This window comes from Meles meles, chromosome 11 (genome assembly GCF_922984935.1).
Source record: "Meles meles chromosome 11, mMelMel3.1 paternal haplotype, whole genome shotgun sequence".
Taxonomy (NCBI): domain Eukaryota; kingdom Metazoa; phylum Chordata; class Mammalia; order Carnivora; family Mustelidae; genus Meles; species Meles meles.
This window is the reverse complement of record NC_060076.1, coordinates 54,920,856-54,938,872: the sequence shown is the minus strand read 5'-3', so window position 1 is coordinate 54,938,872 and position 18,017 is coordinate 54,920,856. Positions and strand designations below refer to the sequence as shown.

The window sequence follows — 18,017 nt, the reverse complement described above, 5'->3', positions numbered from 1 at the left end:
GCTCATTCTGTTGTAAACATTACAGCTTTCTTTTCTTATTTTTCCTTCATGTTTCTCTTCATACTTCTTTGCCTGATTTATAAAGCTGACTTAAGTGGGTTTTCATGTACTTAGAGGAGAAATAAAGAGTCATGATGAGAGATAGGCAGCACTTTGATTGACTACAGACTTATCTTTGTAAATGCCTTCTTCAATCAATTGCACTGCAAAACAACATAATTAACCTACATTTGACCAAAAAAAAAAATATATGAAATTTGAAAAAAGGAAAACGTAGATGCTTCCTGATGTGACTTTTTCAAAGAAAGTGCCAACAGATGTTAAGAAGAGATGACGCGCTGGCAGGTAGGCAGGGATACAAATTAGATATACAGGGTAAAATAATGAAAGCTTTTTATGACAGAGACTCAGAACAACAACAAAATCAATGTTCTATCTGAAAACATGGTCTCCAAGAGTTGCTTAAAACTTCATGATTATCATGACCAATGGTACAATGCGGAAGGCATTTACGCATTTTTCTGTCTTCAATCTATCTCCACAAATCCAAAGGATATGTTCTTTATTGTCAGTTCATCAACCAAGAGAGTTGGCTGCCTGCCCCGGGAATGAATGCGCATGCATGTACACCTCAAGGACTAGCCTTCAAGCAAGTTAAAATGTGAGTAGCAGGGAAGTGGTTGCAAACCTTCCCTCCCTGTACTAAAAAGTTGCATGACCCACTTTTGAAAACTTTACTTCCAGCCTCGACTTTCACAACACACTTACAACACATTCACAGTCAACCCAACACAGATCTACAGCCCACCTTAGGATGTCACCTCCTAGACAGCTGTCAATCAAATTAAGCATCATGTGTTAATGAGCTTTTATTTTAGGACGAACAGGGCGAAAATATATTTTTCCCTAAACCATCATTATTTGGACCTTAATTCTTAAATCCACGGTGATGGCAAAAGCAATGTTTCAAAACAAAAAAAAAAGGTAGTTTCAAATATATGATTCTGAGCATCTTATTTAAAATCAAACTAAGAATTTTTTTTAAAATGACATTTAACTATAACTAAAACTATATCAGGGAAATATAAAGACAAAAAACATGTAACGAGTACCTAGATTTCTGAGCCAAAAGAGTAATTTTGATTTTTTTTTTTCTGGATAACGATAAGGTTCAAACCAATTTGCTGAATCCCAGATTTATATAACGAACAACAGATAACCCGTCTGCCACCTCGCGATCTGCAGGCCATTTCCCTACGACCAGGCCAAGTTAGGAAATGACCCACCATCTGTGGCAGATCAAACTTCAGTCCACTTTTGGTATGCTGCTTTCTTAAAATGATGTTTTACTACAGACTGTTGCTAATACGTGGAAATCCATATCCTGACACATTTATTTGAAGAAAAGAAACTCACTTATTTAAAGGAAAGTACAAAATAATAATTAAAAAAACATATTTCATGAACTCAAAAAATGCTCAGCAAAAATATCCCCTATTTTTGACTCACCCAGGCAACATTTATACCACTGTCTTTATCAAGTCTTTTTTTTATAGGTACGGTATGTGGTTTCTGCATTCTTTTTGAGATTTCTTTTAAACCAGTGTAACCAGTCCACTTTCTGTTTTTGTTCTGTAAGAAGAGCTGCAACTTCTCTCCTCAGTAAGTTTTGTGAATTCACATTCAAGTAAACTAATGATATTAAGTATTCCCAAGTCATGTTGGGAAAATATTATACCATGAATTATTTAAACAAGAACTATCATCCATTTAATCTATGGCGAATATTACACAATCAATAGGAGGTGTCGATAGAAATATTTAAATTAAATAAATTCAGGTTCACGTAAGATACACTTTCTGATATTGGCTATCTTAAGCATTTTGTAACAGGAAAACATAAATTCTATTTTCGGTGCAATAGGACTAGATTCGTGAACAAAGTTCATCTACCTTGCTAGTTACAAGCCAATACAAAGATTATTAAAAAGCGGTTTGACTCTTCATAAATAAAGTTACATTTTCAAATGGAGAAATGATGACTAAACGCAAGGAATGCAGCCGAGGACAAAAAGTGAATTGTAATAAACACTAGTTTTCAGACTAGTCTGTGCCTTTGAAAAGGTATATTATTTCAAAGACATCTGAAAACGCATCTCTTTGTGGTCTTTTGCAAAATACCCACACCTATCCAGGTACGAAAGCTCCACGCCTGTGTCCATGGCTGGCCCATGGCAGTGGACAAGGCAGTGGAAGAGGGCAGGCCACTCCACCCAGCGTGGGTGAAGGAGATTTAGGGGCCTCAAGGACCATCTAACCCAAGACAGCTATTTCGTATACGGGGTTTGTGGGCAGTGTTTGCCCTACTAGAAGAAAGAACGATCTGCTCCTACCTTGCTCCTGCACGTAGTATGCCAAAAACAAATCAAGCTCCTTAACTGATACTGTGATATGATGTGGCTGGACACAAAGTGCTGGGTTTGTGCAATGAGGGGATTTCATGAGCCGCTCTCCATCGGTACTTTCCAAGGGGATGCCTTTGAACAGGATCACCATGACTAGATCCAGACGCCAGACTTTGTCTGCCTGTCGCAGGCAGTCGATTCTCCTAATCTTACCCTTCTGGTCGGGATTGGATAAGACACAGCACGGGTGCTTCTTGCCAGTCACGGTGAGCACAAAGTCCTCTCGGTACTCCTGGCGAATGTCTTTGCGCAGCTTGGCCAGGAGCCTGGATGCCCACTTCTGTTTGATTTCAGGCTTTTCGCTGAGAAGCTCATCTTTGACTGCTCTTTCTTCATCCTTTGACATTCGCTTCTCGTGCTTTTTAAAGTACTTGCGTTTCCGAGCCTGCAGGTTGAACCAAGTGTAGGCGATTGCACGGACATGTGGAAGGAGTGCCTCGATGAATGGGTGAAATTCATCCTGTTGAAGATGAAGGTTGGGGCAGTGGCGGGGGGAGAAGACAGACACAGTCAGCTTAGTTTTAAAGGCTCAAAATAAATAAATAAATAAATAAATAAATAAATAAAACTATAATCCATTCCCAATTCACTCCAAAAAGTTATGCATAAAAATCACATTCCCTTCTTATTTAAAATTATCAAAACAGCAGGAAAAGAAGAAAACAAAGTCCACCAAGCAGTCCCTTTTCCACCAAAATTTACAGGTTGATCGTGCCTCCTACAAAGAAAATAAGATTTATATTTGTATTTCACTCTGGCCCCATCCCCCTCATTCCCACCATGCATCCTACATTCTCTAAAATGTAAGTAACTAAGGTGCCTGGCACCCAATTTAATATTTAAATATTTGATTGACCAACTAACACGAAGCAGTACCATTTTACAAAGAACACAGTGAGATTGTTTTGTTTTGTTTTTTTTTAATCGGAGCAGAGCTGTTCAGAAGGCAGGAGCGATGCCACAGTTCATTTCTCGTCTCTGTGGCACAGAAACACAAAGCATATAGATGCTCAGTGTAATGCCACACAGTTCCCGCTTTTGGAGCATGCTCTCAGCAAGAGGCTGCTGGTGGCACAAAGAGCATGCGCCATTAAACTTGATCCATTTTCTTATCAAACGTCCAACATTCCAACACTGAAACAGCACCATTCCAAGAGTGGTAACTAGAGAAACCGGTATACAGTGAGGGAAAGTGGGCAAAGGACACAGCTCACCGTATCAGTGTCCTGAATAGAAGGTTTCCATACTTTGAGCCGTGCATTCTCTCCCCCCTCTTCACCAACACCAGCCTCCAAGGCACACGCGCGCACTTACACATACACACACACACACACACACACACACACACTCTCATTCTCACACTGTCCTATTCTCTCACGGACACACCGACACACTCTTTTCATTTTTCAATAGAAGTTTCCAAAGTTGAAAACAAGAATTATGTGAAGGTTCTTCAGGCAGCTTTTCTAGAGAATCCGAAGCCCCACGGAGTCCGTTAATTTGTTAACCGATCACATGAGTACGGCAATTATTCTAAACCCCTTAAAAATCAATCTGAGGTGAACAATGAAAAATGGCAACTTGGCACCAACATTACATGCTTTGTGTCTCTGCGTGCGGTGGCAGGGGGACACCAGGAGTGCACCGCTGGTCACTTACTGCTTTTGTGGAATCAATACAATTCATTTGCTAGGTGTGTGAATTCTTCGGCCGGAGTGTGGATGCACGTATGCACGGCTTGTGAGTCTGCACGTGCACCAACTCTACAGTATCCTGTCTTTTGAATGAAGTGGTTTACCTTGGGCTCCTGCATTCTCCCAGCCTGGTCCATCTAAGCCTTTTTTTAAGGGCGGGGGACAGTGTGGAATGGCAGATTATCTTCACCTAGAGATATTCCAAGTTACTTCGCAAAGCAGTTCGTGTTTCACTACTTCCTGCCATAGGTAAATCCTGTTTCATAAGCTGAGGCCCTGTTACTGCTCAGAGAAAGAGCTAACATCCTGGGCAGGCATACTGTACGGGAGCAATAAACCAAGATCCGAAGCAAATAAGAACTTCCCACTGCAGCCACTTTTCTGGACGCCCTGACTGTACTGTCACCCCAACCAGGAAAATAACTTTCACTAACTTATCGGATCCCAACTTAGAATTGACACACTAGGGCTGGTCACCCTGAATTACGAGAAATAAATTCTAGCGAACCAGCAGTCTGATGAATGCCACGAGGGTAAAGACGAAGAAAGTGCAACTAATGGCATTGGAACAAAGAAGGGGCGCAAAGAAAATCCCCGATGGGTTTGAATCCATTTTTAAGATGAAATTCGAGTTTTCAGTGCTAAAGACTGCGGCGTGTTCACGGTATGCGTATCACACCCGGAAAAAGTGCACGTCCCATCCAATCAATAATGCAGTTATCAAGTGTTTTAACATATTGCTGTAAAAACGTTCCTCCGGCAGAATGAGTATAAATCAAAATTTCATAACAATACAGAATGCAGATGATTACATCACAGCATGAGGCATAACCAAATGCCATAGAGGAAATCATTAAACCGATCAGTAGTTTCCAGCAGAGATTTGAACAATTCGGTTACTATGTGAGCACATTAAACTAGGCCATGGAAAGAGTTAAACCACAATCTGTTCTTTGTGTGGGAAGGCAGCCCTGCTCACAGCAACCACAGCCCCATGATAAGACCTCCCTATCTCCATATACTTTCTGATGCCATGCTTTCAGCTTTCACTGTAACTACAAAAACTTTGTTTATCCCCCTTAGAAATCATGCAAAGGAAGCCCTGTTGAAGGAAGTGTGGACTTAAACATGCTTTGGGAACTCACTTCCTATAATCTGACTTTTACTACTATTTATTGATAGGATTAAAAAACATACATACATACTCATCAGCTAAGGGGTTGAGAATGTAAAGAATACATGGGGATGGGAGGGGGGAGTTTTACCCTTGCCATGCTTTTTAAAATGCTGTATTATTGCAACAGATATTAAGCGGTGCGGTAACTCTTAAGTGCTTACATCCTTAAGTACTATGTTCAGTGACATTTCATTTTCTTATTAAGACATCAAACATACTTTTGATTAAATTTGTTTGAGTTCCAAATCATCTGTCATGTAATAAATCCCAAAATTTTAGTAAGTTATTTTAAACAATCAAAATGCAAATTTGAGAACTGAATTTGGAATTTCTTAGCAAATGCACACAAAACAATGTGGGTTTTTTTTTTAAGGTTGCCTTGAGTTTGTTGCCAATGTTGCCAAATAATGCTTTAAAACATACTTTTTTTTCCCCTAATCGACAAATAGAAATAGCAAACTTTCTCAGACAAAGTTGCCTTATAAATATGTTTCAGGGCTTTAATATTCTGTGGATTCCTTTCAAGCGAAACACTTGACAAGGAGACATAACCTCCAAAAAAATGATGAGAAGTACAGGTTTGTTATGAGTCACATATACTTCTGTAACTAACAAGCCTAAAATGCCACCTCTCAAGTGTGACTGTTTTCTAACACTAAGTTGCAATAGGTTTTTAGTAATTTTGAGTGACATGAATATGAAGCATAGTAACTGTCTTCATCCAAAAAAGAAGTGATTAAGGTATTCAAATGTCCTAATTAATAGGTTATCACAACAACACTTTAAACCATTATGAAAGTTTTTTCTTTTTTTTTTTTTTTTCAAAACTAAGCATATGAGTAACCTAAGATCTAATGGCTCTATACTAAGGCAATATGCCACCTCACTCTTCTAGAATTTTTATTGAAATTCATTGACATTTCTCTTTAAAACTTCCTTTGGTTGAACTAAATTGATAAAATAGCCAAGTTACAAATATCAAATGTAAAAGTAAACAATTTTAATTCCACCAGAAATATTTTTCTTTATAGAAACAATGGTTTCCATGAAAGAAAAACAGAAAATTAGATCAATATAGAGGTGGAAGAGTAAATACTAGATATTCTTGGGACACTGCTACAATAATAAATCATTTAAAATATGTTCCATGAAGAACTTGAAATTTAAATAATTCAATGCAATCATGCCAAGTAAAAGTTTTATTAAGGGTTTACATCATTTTTAGAAAAAGCAAAATATTAAATCATATATGATGGTTCTTATTTTTCCTTTTATATCTGATTTGTACTGAGGTATATGTACTGATTTATAGGGGTATCCTGATGCTTTTACGTAACATTTTGCTAAATATTAACAACTTAAACTGTAGCTCCTTTTGAAATTAAAATTCTTTCTAAAACCTAGATACTTTATTGCAACAACTGAGACACTTTGTAAAGTTTTCTGCCAATTAAGAATGTTTCTCTATTCTGTATTTACATATCCTAAAACACATTTTGCCATAGCCAATAGACTTTTATAATACAAAGCTAAACTACTGGTCTGATATAAAAGTAACACTGTTCATGTGCTCTTAATTTTGCAACACCTTACATTACCTATAAAGTCGCAGAGCTATTAAAAGAGAATTGGAAAGCTACAATTCCTTCTGGAGTATAGGCCTGAAATCCCCAAAACAGTTTTAATACGTCAACCTAAATTTACATTATTAAAACAAGAGAGAATGTTAGTCATCATGAATTAGTGTTGGTAAGTATGTGTTCTCGAATACTAATGTGATAGCTGAATGATTGTGCTGTATGTGCTACTAATATTCCATATGTCACGATGCCACAATGTTATCTCCAACTTATTGAAATTAAGATAAAGCTAGTGACTTTACAATGCATATTTAGAGGAAATAAAAAATGCAGTGTAATCGCTAGCAAGGTTTCTCAGCAGCTGATGCTAGAAATACAAATTAATATAGAAAAACAATTCTTTACAGGTGAGAATAAGTCATGCAGTTACTTTGTAAGCGAAAAATCTTGCCTGAATTTGTTTTATTTGAACTGTGCTTCAATAATGTAAAAATATTACCAAATGAACATGGCTTACCAGAAAGGAAAAAAAAATCCTGCTGATAGGTAATATGAAAGGTAACTTTTACAACTAAAGGCAATCCCTTATACCTGAAACAATTTCATCATCATATTTATTGGCCATTATACATAGCTTTTAAAATACAAATAACTCAGCAACTAATTTTTCCAGTTTTGTTAAATTAAAGTGCACGTTACTTGCTGAAAATAGCCATATCTAAGTTAATCATACACAGATGCCAAACAAAATATAAACAATAAAAAATGTGTCAGCCAAAAAGCTACAGGACTGTATCCAATCACTGAATAAGCCTTATCATTGTTTTCATCTTCATTCACAATTTATGAATGCCTTGGTCGTTTCCAATCACAATGGCTTCTAATTGTCATACAATTGAAATCTTAATCATTTGTCCATTATAAAAATGCATCATCGTGATACTGGATTTTTTTTAAAAATTGTAACACACCTAAGACCTGGCGACACTTCTTTAACTGTGTAGTTTTCTATGCCAATGTCCAAGAAAATGGTTATCAATTATCAATGGTGACACTTCCTCCTCAAAGCTCAAGTCAACAGTCCTACACTTTTCAAGGTTTAAAATAATGCTTCAAATAACAACTCTGGGCTAAGATATTTAGTTAGTTCGCCAGTTGGTTAGTTAGCTGGGCAGCGATGAAAACTGCCCCCAGGTAAGTCCGTTCGGTCTCACCAGTTTTGCATTCGACCGTCTGGTTTAAAATTATATAAATTGTGCTCTTAAAAATGCACCAAGCCAGTGTTTTATTTCATAACGTTGTTCCTAAAGTCTTAGGACAATTTTCAAAGTGAATTTTTCAAAAAATGACCTTACTTTTCCAGCATTACTTTCTGCCTTCCGAGCTACGCCCAAATATTGTCAAATGAACAGGTCTCCACAAAATGAACATGTTCTAAAGTCTTTAACTTTCACCACGACCAACTAACTCGTGTCAACGTAAAGACGGCCTTTGTGGTGTGGTCACTGGAAACCTCAAAGTGCGGATCACGATGGACCAAAGTTTCAGATCCCCAAATTAAGCAAAGGAATGGGTCTCCGGACCACAACCTCCGACTCGCTTTGCCGCCCGCCCACTGCTTGCAGCGGAGTCCAGAGGCGCCCACAAGGACTCGTGCTAGAGTCCCCTCGCCCAAGTTCACTGGTTGTTTATTAGGGCTCAGTCCCCCTGTAAAAGCTCCTCTAAAGCCGGAGTGGGTCTCAGCGCTCCAGCGACCGACAGGGGCGACGGGCACCCTGGGCAGGGGCACCGCACAGCAGCAGGCACTCGGGGGGCCGCGCAGGGGCTAGAGCTCCCGGCCCGGGGCCCTGCCCACCCCCGGCGGCCTCGCCCGGCCCAGCCGCCCTGGCAGCGCGCGGGCGCCCGCTCCCCATGCCCAGGGCGCGGGGCCGGGCGCGCGGGGTGGCCTCGGGCGAGCGGCCGCGCGCCGGCTCCCACGCCGCCCCGCAAATCCCGCCGCAACTCCGGGCCACTTCTGCGAGGGACAGGAGTGTGCGGAGGTTAACTATAAAGCCGTTAATTGTCCGCAGACGCGAGCAACAAAACAAAACAAAGGCATTTCGGACTAGAGAGAAAGCTCGAGAGAGCGACCGAGACATGTACCTGAGTGAGACAGATGGGAGAATACATCATGACTTCGCCTTAAAACGCACTTTCCCGAAGATGCCCAAGAAAATCTTCCAGAAGCAAGAATTTCATCTATTCATTTTACAGTCATCTGAGCCCCGCGATGCGATCAATCAGGACGGGGCTCTGCGCTGGATCACGGCAACTTCACAACAAACCCAGTCCTCCTTAAATAGCCAAAGATTCAAGTTCACTCGGCGTGCTAGATTTCCCGGGGTGAAATCCAATCTACACTTTTAACCCTCTTGCAGTCCGAGCGCGCTGGCCCTGCTCGCCGAGGCCGCCGCCGCCGCCGCCGCCGGTGTTGGCTGCTTTTCGCCTGGGTTTGGGGATTTATTTTCTGTTTTGCAGTTGTTGTTGTTGTTGGGGGCTAGGGGGTGCGCGAAGGTTCGGGGTGGGTTGGATTGGGGTGGTGGTTGGTGGTGAAATGCTTTTTTTAAAAAGGCGGGGAGGGGGGCGCAGGAGAGAGCGCGGGAGGGAGAGCGAGGAGAATGTGTCACCGCGCTGGGAAAGTTCAAGGTTACAGCCCCGAGCACTGCGGCAGGATTCCGGAGTGGCGATCGCAGGCGAAACTTTGCCGCGAGCCGACCATGTGTGTGCGCGAGGGGGAGCGTGAGCGAGTGCGCGCGGGTGGCGGGGCGCGCGCGGGAGAGGGCCGGGTGGGGGCGGGGTGGGTGGGGGAGAAGGGAGAGGCCGGGGTGAGGGAGGGGGCTCGGGCGCAGGTCTCCCGGGCGGAAGAGGCTCGCGGCGCGGTCCCCGGCTGCAGCCGCCGCCGCCCGCGCCGGCTCTTCCACGCCCGGCCGCCCGCCCACCCGCCTCGCCCCGCGTCTGACCCGGCCGAGCGAGGAGGCTGCTGCTGCTGCCGCCGCTGCCCAGAGCCCAGGGGGATCGGAACGAGCTCCTGAAAAATCCCAAACGATAAATCCCGCTCTCCCGCTCGGCTCCAAACTCCGCTCTTTTCTGCTCTGGGCTCTTTTTTTCCCCTCCCTCTCTCGCTTTCTTTCGTTGCAAAACTTGGAAGTTGAAAATTTCACCGGTTCCACCCTCTGGACCCCGCTCGAGCTCTCTCCAAATCAGACTTAAGGATTGTTTTATTATTTAATTACACAATCATCGCTTTACTCCTCCTCCTGCAAACGCGCATTCCTTTTGCACCAGCCTCTCCACACCCCCCGCCCCCCACCTTCCTCCTCCTCCTCTTGCTTCTCTTTCTCTTCTCTCTCTCTCTCCCTCTCATTTGTTAAAGGTCTCATATCGGTGCCACAGAACCATGACTTTCTTTCTTTTTTTTTTTTTTTTCTTCAAACTAGATCTTCTTTCCGCCCTTTGGGCAAGTCCTGCAGTCTCCCCACACCACCACACACACATACACACCCCCGAAAACCCGCCCTGGAAGAGGTATTTCTGTGCTCGCTGCGGACTCTTTAAGCCGCGGGAACATCCGAGTGGGAGAAGCACTGAGCCGGTCTGGGCCCGAGAAAGGGACGAATGGAAAATTCCCTCACACCCAGGCCGCCCCGGGGCCCAGGCTGGGGCGCCGACACTCGCACCCGGGGCGGGCGCGGTCTGCCAAGCCCGCCGGCTGAAGGGAGGAGGGGCAGGCCGAGGAGGCGGGGGCCTGAGCGAACTTCGGCTCAAGTAGTTGGGGAGCGCCGGCGCGGACGGGGGCGGGGGGCGGGGTCCTCGGGGGTCTCCCCAGCGCGGGCCCGCGCCCCGGGGCAGCTCCGCAGAAGCGGCGCGCAGCGCTTCGCCGCGGTTTGCCGCCCTCCTGGGGGTGCCCGGTGCACGTGGCCTCGCTCGGAGCGGGAGGATCGGGTAGAGCTGCAGCCGCCGCCTCCTGCTCCCTCCTCCTTCTCCGCCTCCTCCCGCAGCCCGCTCCGTTCTCCTCCTCCTGCGGCCCCGCTGGCTCGCTCCCAATCCCCACCCCCCGGGGCCCGGGGCGCCGGCGGAAAGCGGCTCCCTCCCCGCCGGGGTGCAGGCAGGGCGGGGCGGCGGCGCGCCCGAAGCTGCGGGGAGGGCGGGCGCGCGCGCGAGCAGGGTGCGTGTGCCGCTACAGCCCTGCAGAGGCGGCCGCGCCTGCCTCGCTCCCGCGCGGAGGGCCCCGCCCCCACCCCGGCCGCGAGCCGCGGGGTCCCGAGTGAATGAACTTGATTTCGGGTATTTGGAGGGAGGCGATTTGCCTTGCACTCGTTCTGTACTCGTGCGCGCGCGCGCAGTTACACACACACACACACACACACACACACACACACACACACTCCCCGCCCCCCAAATTCCGGTTTTCGGCAAGGGGTGTGTGGGGAAGAGGTGGAAGCAAAGGCTGTCCAGACAATGGAGAGAGGAAAAGTGAGTGCCAGGGGCTCCACGTCTACCTAGCTAGGGGCGGCCGGGGCGGTCGGGGCCAAGAAGGGGACTCGACTGCCCCAGCGCCAGGGCGGGGCCGCCCCCGCTCCCAACGGTGCTGTTGGGGTCTGGCGGGGCTCTCTGAATCTCCCCCTCTTCTCTTCCTCTCTCCCGGTTTTCTTCCTCAACTTTCTCCTTTCTCTCGCTCTCCAGCTTCTACCCATCGTCCCCCCCCCTTCCCGTCCCCCCAGCGGACCTGAAGGAACCAGTGACTTTTTCCTTCACCAAGTGGGAGTTATCCACATCAAGCATTTCACAACGACACATCAAGAAAAGTAGGCAGGTTCAAGTCAACCATGAAATGGTCACTTTTTAACCCCGTCCTGTCCTCATTAGGGAAATGCTCAAACACAGTCCGTTTTCAAAGAGCGCTCTTAATGAGGCCAGCTTGCCAAGTCTACCAGCTGCAGCCCCGTAAACCCAGAGCCCAAAGAAGAAAGGCGCTGGGGGGTGGGGAACTGAGGAGGCCGGAGAGAGGGGAAAGCGGTGGGTCTGGGAAGACAGGTAAAGTCGGGGAAATTTCGAGAACTCCCCCGAGTTAACCCTTCAGGGCACACACCACTGGGAGGAGCCTCCCTGCTCCCCTCACCCCACCCCAGGCAAATCCTGTAGTCGGCGTTCTGACAACTTTAATTTCCTTTGTGTGGGTCATTTCTTCTTTCTGAAAAGCCAGGATAAAGTTGACAGTCTTTATAGATGAAAGGAGGGAGGTGACAGTCGGGATTAATCCAAATAAATACTCATTTCTCTCTCAGAAATTTTTAGGCAATCTCAGATTAAAAATAAAACCCCCAAAGCATCATTTCTGTATTGCACATTATGCTGCCTCCCTCTTCTCACCCTTATAGCGAAGTCTGAGGGGAGGGGGCGGGGAAGCGCTACTGATAATACCAGCTTTAACTACTGGAGTTTCCCTTTGAACAAATATTCAATTTAACCGGAGTTAATTTACCATAAAAGACATTCCCCTTGGCACGAATGCACTCATGTCCTTGAACACACCTCTTTGAATGCCTGGACTCTTACAGAAGCCATTCTTTCGGGTCTCTTTAAAAATCCGGAGCCCATCTCTCTCTCTTTCTCTCCCTCCCTCCTTTCTTCCCTCCCTCCGCACCACACCACCCCGAGTGAAATCCTGGCACCCAGAGAGAGCTCCTTAAAGCCAGAGATCCCAGAATCAGCCGCTGTCCCCTGGCAAAAGAGGCCCAGGGCTGAGCCCTGGGTAAGTGTCCGCAGACAACGTACCCCTCCTCTCCTGTTAGTTTCCCTTACCAACAGAAATCATTTCCCTCTGCCACCCAAACCAGATTGCATCCAAAAGTTTCTCACAAGCTTAAAAACGAAAAGCGAAAAATTGACAACTGTTACACAGAAGAGCCCACAAATCTACAGCAGCATCAGGTTGAAGAAGCAGCGACAGACCCAGGTAAGAACCCAGACAAGTGGAGATGTTTGGGGCTTCCCAGGCCTAGCACTGAGGGGTTCAAATCTCTCTCAGGTGCTCCCTGTTTGTAGAGCGCTTGTGATTGGGGGCAGTCTGATGAGCATGGAGGATGCTTGGGAGTTTTGAGTTTTGATTTGTTTCCAAGAAAAGGAGTAATTTGAGTAAAATTGATCACAGAGTAATGGTGAGATGGGGTAAACCAAAAGGGGAGAAAGAATGAGCAACAGAGACGTGCTGGAAGGGCTTCCTGGGTGCTCAGTTCGTATGGCTTTGACTGGGCACTCAGGCCTCCGGAGCCATGGGCAGGTTGGCTGACACCCCCCCCCCCAAAACACCGCTTCTTGTCCAGCCCATGTCAAGGTCACTGCAAGCCTCCCAGGATGAACTTTAAGGGAGGCTTTGTAAAGACAGACTGGTAGATTTGGGGGTATGGGACATCTGGCTTCTCAGCATACTCATCCACTATCTTAGATTTTAAAAGTACCAATCTTTTAAATCCCAGGTAGAAAAATAGAGAAAGTGAGAAAATACATGCGTTTTATTCACCTTCCCTTTTTTCCTGCATGTCTGTTCCGTGGTATTAAGAGTGGTGCTAAAGTATCTCTGAGAAGTTTCTGATACTATCAAAATGGGCCAAATACTTCTTAGACTTGGATACTTAGCTCTCCCTAAACGCTCTTTTTTCTCTCTCTCACACTGAAAGGTAATGACTGGCCAATCGCATTCACCCCAAAATCTGGTTTGAAGAGTTAGAAAGAAGTGAAAGCCTCTTGTGGCAACAGAAATATTTGATATTTCAGAATTACTAAAGAGCTCCTCCCTAGATCACTTATTCTCTGCCACCTTAGAGAGGAAAATAGTTTCTTTGCTGACAGTTTGTTGTCAAGAAGGAATGCCAGTGCTTCCGGAGACAGGATTTTTTCAAAACTCAATCGTATATTTGAAAAATTAAGCAAGTTACCCAATTGGAGCCTTTTACTGACCTCCAGAGAGGACTTGACATCTCAAGTATCTATCAATATTGATTTTCTTTTAAACTTCCCCCTTCTAAAGAAACTCAGTGACAGGTTGCAAATCCTGGGCAATGTAGGGAAAGGTTTCTTGGAGCTTAACAAAGCTGTCATTTTCAATACCCCCATGACTTTTTTTTTTTTTAGCTCTTGAATGTGATTTGAGGGGAGGCTCAACAACCACACACCCTAGCTGCTTCGCCAATATCAATATTTTAAAACTAAATACAAAAGAGACAGATGACCTCCTGACCCCAGGACCCAGGCCTGCAAAACTGCAAGTATTCACCACACCAGGCCCAGGGCCCTTTCCTTCTTCCAGGTGAACCACAAAAATCATACAGGTGTAGCCCAGAAGACACAATTTCATATCCACAAGGAGGAACACCAAAAATCCACTCAAAAGCACGTATATATACAACCAACAAGTACTGAAATTGCCTGCACTTGATGGGAATTGCAGAATCATGCCCAGCTCTCTCAGCCCTTAAACTACTAACTGTCAAATTAGGGTAGCAATTTTTCCCTCCTAGAAAATTCACAACTGGTTAGCTCCCCCACCCCCACCCCCCCACTGCCAGCGCTTTGCCTTTCACTGAAAGGAATAAATAACCATGGACTTTTCTTCCCTCCTCTGGGAGCTGTTTGGTGTCCCCTAAGGACAAAACTAAATGAGAAAAATGACGCTGTTAATAATGTCGCTGCTGAAATGCCTGTACTCGACTGTTAAAAAAAAAAAATACCATCCCACTAACTGTGCTTACATTTCGGGCACATTTACAAGCTACGACTGAATGTGAACAGCCACTAGGCCAGACTCCTCTATTAAGGTTAGCCAGTTTCCACTTCTCTCCAGAGATGAAATGAGTTCATCAGCAGAGTCCCAACTTCTGAAGACATTTGCTCCCGGATTACAAAGTCAGCAGTTGCCTGAAACTTTTGCATGATTTATTTTAAACCTTGAAAATCATGGTAATAATTGCCTTGTTTCACTCACAGTTCTTCAAAAGTTCCTTCCAGTCTCTTCTCTGCTGAGGCTGAGAATGTACTTATCGTCCTTTTTCAAAACAGCTGAACTTTAAAGTAAAACTATACTATCATTTTATTTCTACGTATAAATTGATTTTTTGTTACCTATCTACATATGCCCATGTGACAGGAAAACAGTTCGGTTTTAAGGAGGTGTTTAAAAAGCTTTATCCTTATTTTGGATAAGGGGTCTTTACATTATATATTAAGAAGTGTAAAAGGTGTACTGCACAGAAACTCAAACTTTTTGCACCCATTTCTCTAATTCTTCCTTTGAAAACTGCCATTCTGTTTCAAAATCAAAATAACACATGACAACAGAATTGTGCATTTTAACTTTCAAATTAAAATTTAACAAACAATTGTGTAATTACAAAGAGAAAAGACAAACTATTGGGCCTACACAAAATATATGTTCAGTAAACTTCATCTCCAAAATGTTTTAACAACACAGAAAGCTAATAAATTTCCAAGCAATAAAATTGTCAAATCGTGTGATGTCACAAACTCTAAAAGCAAGGTTACAGATGTTCATGACATCATATTCACTCATAATTATACTGCTGCTCAGTCTGATCATATTAAAATTAAAAGATGTCTATGTCTGCTAAAGAATAAAAGGAATTTATTTTGGACATCAAACAATGAAACTGTCACCATTTATTGTATGAAACACTCAGCTAATCAATTTCCTATTAAAACAGCTTTCAACAATACTCAGCTTTAAAATTCATCAGGGCCAGTAAAAACCTTTTCCCAGCGCACAAGAATGCAGTCCCAACCACGACGATAATTACCCTTCTAATACTTTTATTGCCCAAGCACTTTTTCTTATGCTCCCCATCAGTTAGGCAAGAATCTGCAGTATATTGTATCAGTGAGTTGGAGTGCTTGACCTTTGCCCACATATGATTTAATAGGGACTTTTCAGCACTGGAGCTTTCTCCATCTCTCATACCATTAAATGAAAACATCAAACCTCAAATGTAAAACTGGAAACCACAACGTTTTGTGTTTCACAACTCTTTGCAGTTTTTACTTAGGCTGCTTAAAGGTCAGCTTTCTAGCCTCAGGATCCTCACTCCCCCACCCCACCCCCATACAGTAAAGGTACTCAAAAGTCACACTATAATTCTGATTTTGATCAAATCTTGAACTCCCCAGTCAGATACACACATGCACCCTGCTTATTTACACGTGCATTCTTTTTCTAACCACATAAGCATGCCTGTATGGCTTTCTGGATTTATTCCATTTTAGAGCTGATTTAAATGTCTGTTCAATATGGGTTCAGAAGTTAACTTTTTCCCGCCTCTTGGAAAATTAAAATTACAAAGGATGGTGCTATAAGATTCATTCAAAGAACGTTAGAGTTAATCTTGTGTATTTTGGCGCCTTTTCCCTGCCAGCTACTGTACTTGGGGGGGGGGGGGGGGCGGGACTTGGAGATCTTGTCTGTCCCGTCTCAAGTTCAATGGCAGTTCTTCTAACCGGAGTAGAAGATGGCCATGTTCACAGCCCTAATAATAATTCCAATCACACCACTTCGGCATCTTGTGTCAAAGTCGAAACTGGCTTCCCCGCCCCCTTCAACCTGAAAGCTGCCAAGTCCTCACACACTCCGCATTCAACCACAACTTAATGGATGGGATATTGTGCGTTAAAATGTGTCCCAGACGTACTGGCGAAGAGAGCACAAGGGAAAAGGGAGGCGCGCGCGCACACACACGCACACACACACACACACACACACTTAGAGGGGAAAATCCTAGAGCAAAAACAGCGGGACTTAAAAAAAAGTATTAGGAGCGGGAAGAAATCCATCATAATCTTTTTTTAAACGGGGAGGGAGGTGTGGGAGGACTAACAATTTGATCCTGCAACTTCAGGGGCAAGATGGGGGGGGAACTAAACTTGGGAATATTGATTTTGAAAACTTTTAACACACCAACCAGAGCTAAATAAATAGTACTACCCTCACTTATTTTTTTTTCAAATGTACTTTTAAATGAGAATATGTAACAAAGCTGTGCACATTCACCTTAAAGTGGTAGAAAGAATGCTATGAAAAGAGAGAATGGACTACAGGGTACAAGTAAAATATCATTTGCACAGGAATTTTTTCCAGCATTGAGAGGAGGAGGAAATTGGGAATTAAGCAGGGAAAATGTTACATTTCACAGTTTGGGCTCACAATGTTATCCACTGATTCCCACCATAAAAGTAAAGTTGCTAAGGCTAAAAAAATAAAATAAAATAAAATACATATTTGCATTGGCCTGGAACTCCAGCACTATAGCTCAACCTATAAAGCAGATGACATTTAAGTATAAAACAGTCACTTCACAATGCACAAACAGGGGGAAAGAAAACTGTGTTTGAGGTGAAGGGGGTGCAAGGGACAAACAAGACGAGCAAATAAAACCCATCATTCAAAGCCACATACCATTGCACCGTATTGCATTAAATAAAAGAGATCTTGAGTCTGCAACAGAACCCTGGGCCGCGGACTTCACGTGTCTCAGGTACAGATTTGAGGGTTTTCTCAAGGGTTGTTTGGGTGTCGTTTTTTGTGCTTAGTTTAAAAAACAAAAAAGGCAATCCGGGAGTAGTCTTTTATTTTTAAAATTATTATTTCTGCAATGCCCCAGTTCTTGGCCGGAGAAGAAAAAGTCAAGTCTAAAAGCAAGCAGCCCCCTCAGTCTGGATATCCCGTTTTCCTTCCTCTCACTTGCTGAAGTCTGTTTCTCGTGGTTGACTTGAACGCCGTCCAGAGTGATGTGTGTGTGTGTCTGTGTGTGTGCGTGTGCGTGTGTGTGTTCGGTGGGTTTTATTGTTGTTTTAGCAGGGCCGCTCTAGGGGTGGAGGCTGCCTCCCCTCTCCGGCCCGGGCGCGCTCGGCAGGGGCAGCGGGCGCGGCCGCGGGGTCGCGCGCTCTCCCCTTCCCAGTCCTCGGATTGGCCTGGCTGGCGGCGGGGCTGCCCCGGAACCACCACCCACCCGCGCACCCTTTCCGCGCCCGAGCCCCGCGCGTCCAGCCGCCGCCGCCG

At 44.5% G+C, this 18,017-nt stretch overlaps 1 protein-coding gene across 7 annotated transcripts in view; it reads right to left on the bottom strand.

The window, feature by feature from the left end:
• The window catches only part of NFIB (nuclear factor I B), a 232,325-nt gene extending 222,202 nt beyond the window's left edge, over positions 1 to 10,123 (bottom strand). For 6 of the 7 annotated variants that reach the window (XM_046022303.1, XM_046022305.1, XM_046022308.1 and 3 more), the window contains exons 1-2: positions 9,059 to 9,196; positions 2,394 to 2,925 (exon numbers count right to left, since the gene is read on the bottom strand). In XM_046022303.1, the coding sequence (XP_045878259.1) occupies positions 2,394 to 2,925; positions 9,059 to 9,088 (562 nt within the window). In that variant the 5' untranslated portion in view covers positions 9,089 to 9,196. Of the gene's footprint in view, positions 1 to 2,393; positions 2,926 to 9,058 lie in introns of all 7 variants that reach the window. The other variant, XM_046022309.1, reaches the window with a different exon arrangement.
• Between the last annotated feature and the right edge of the window lie 7,894 nt (positions 10,124 to 18,017).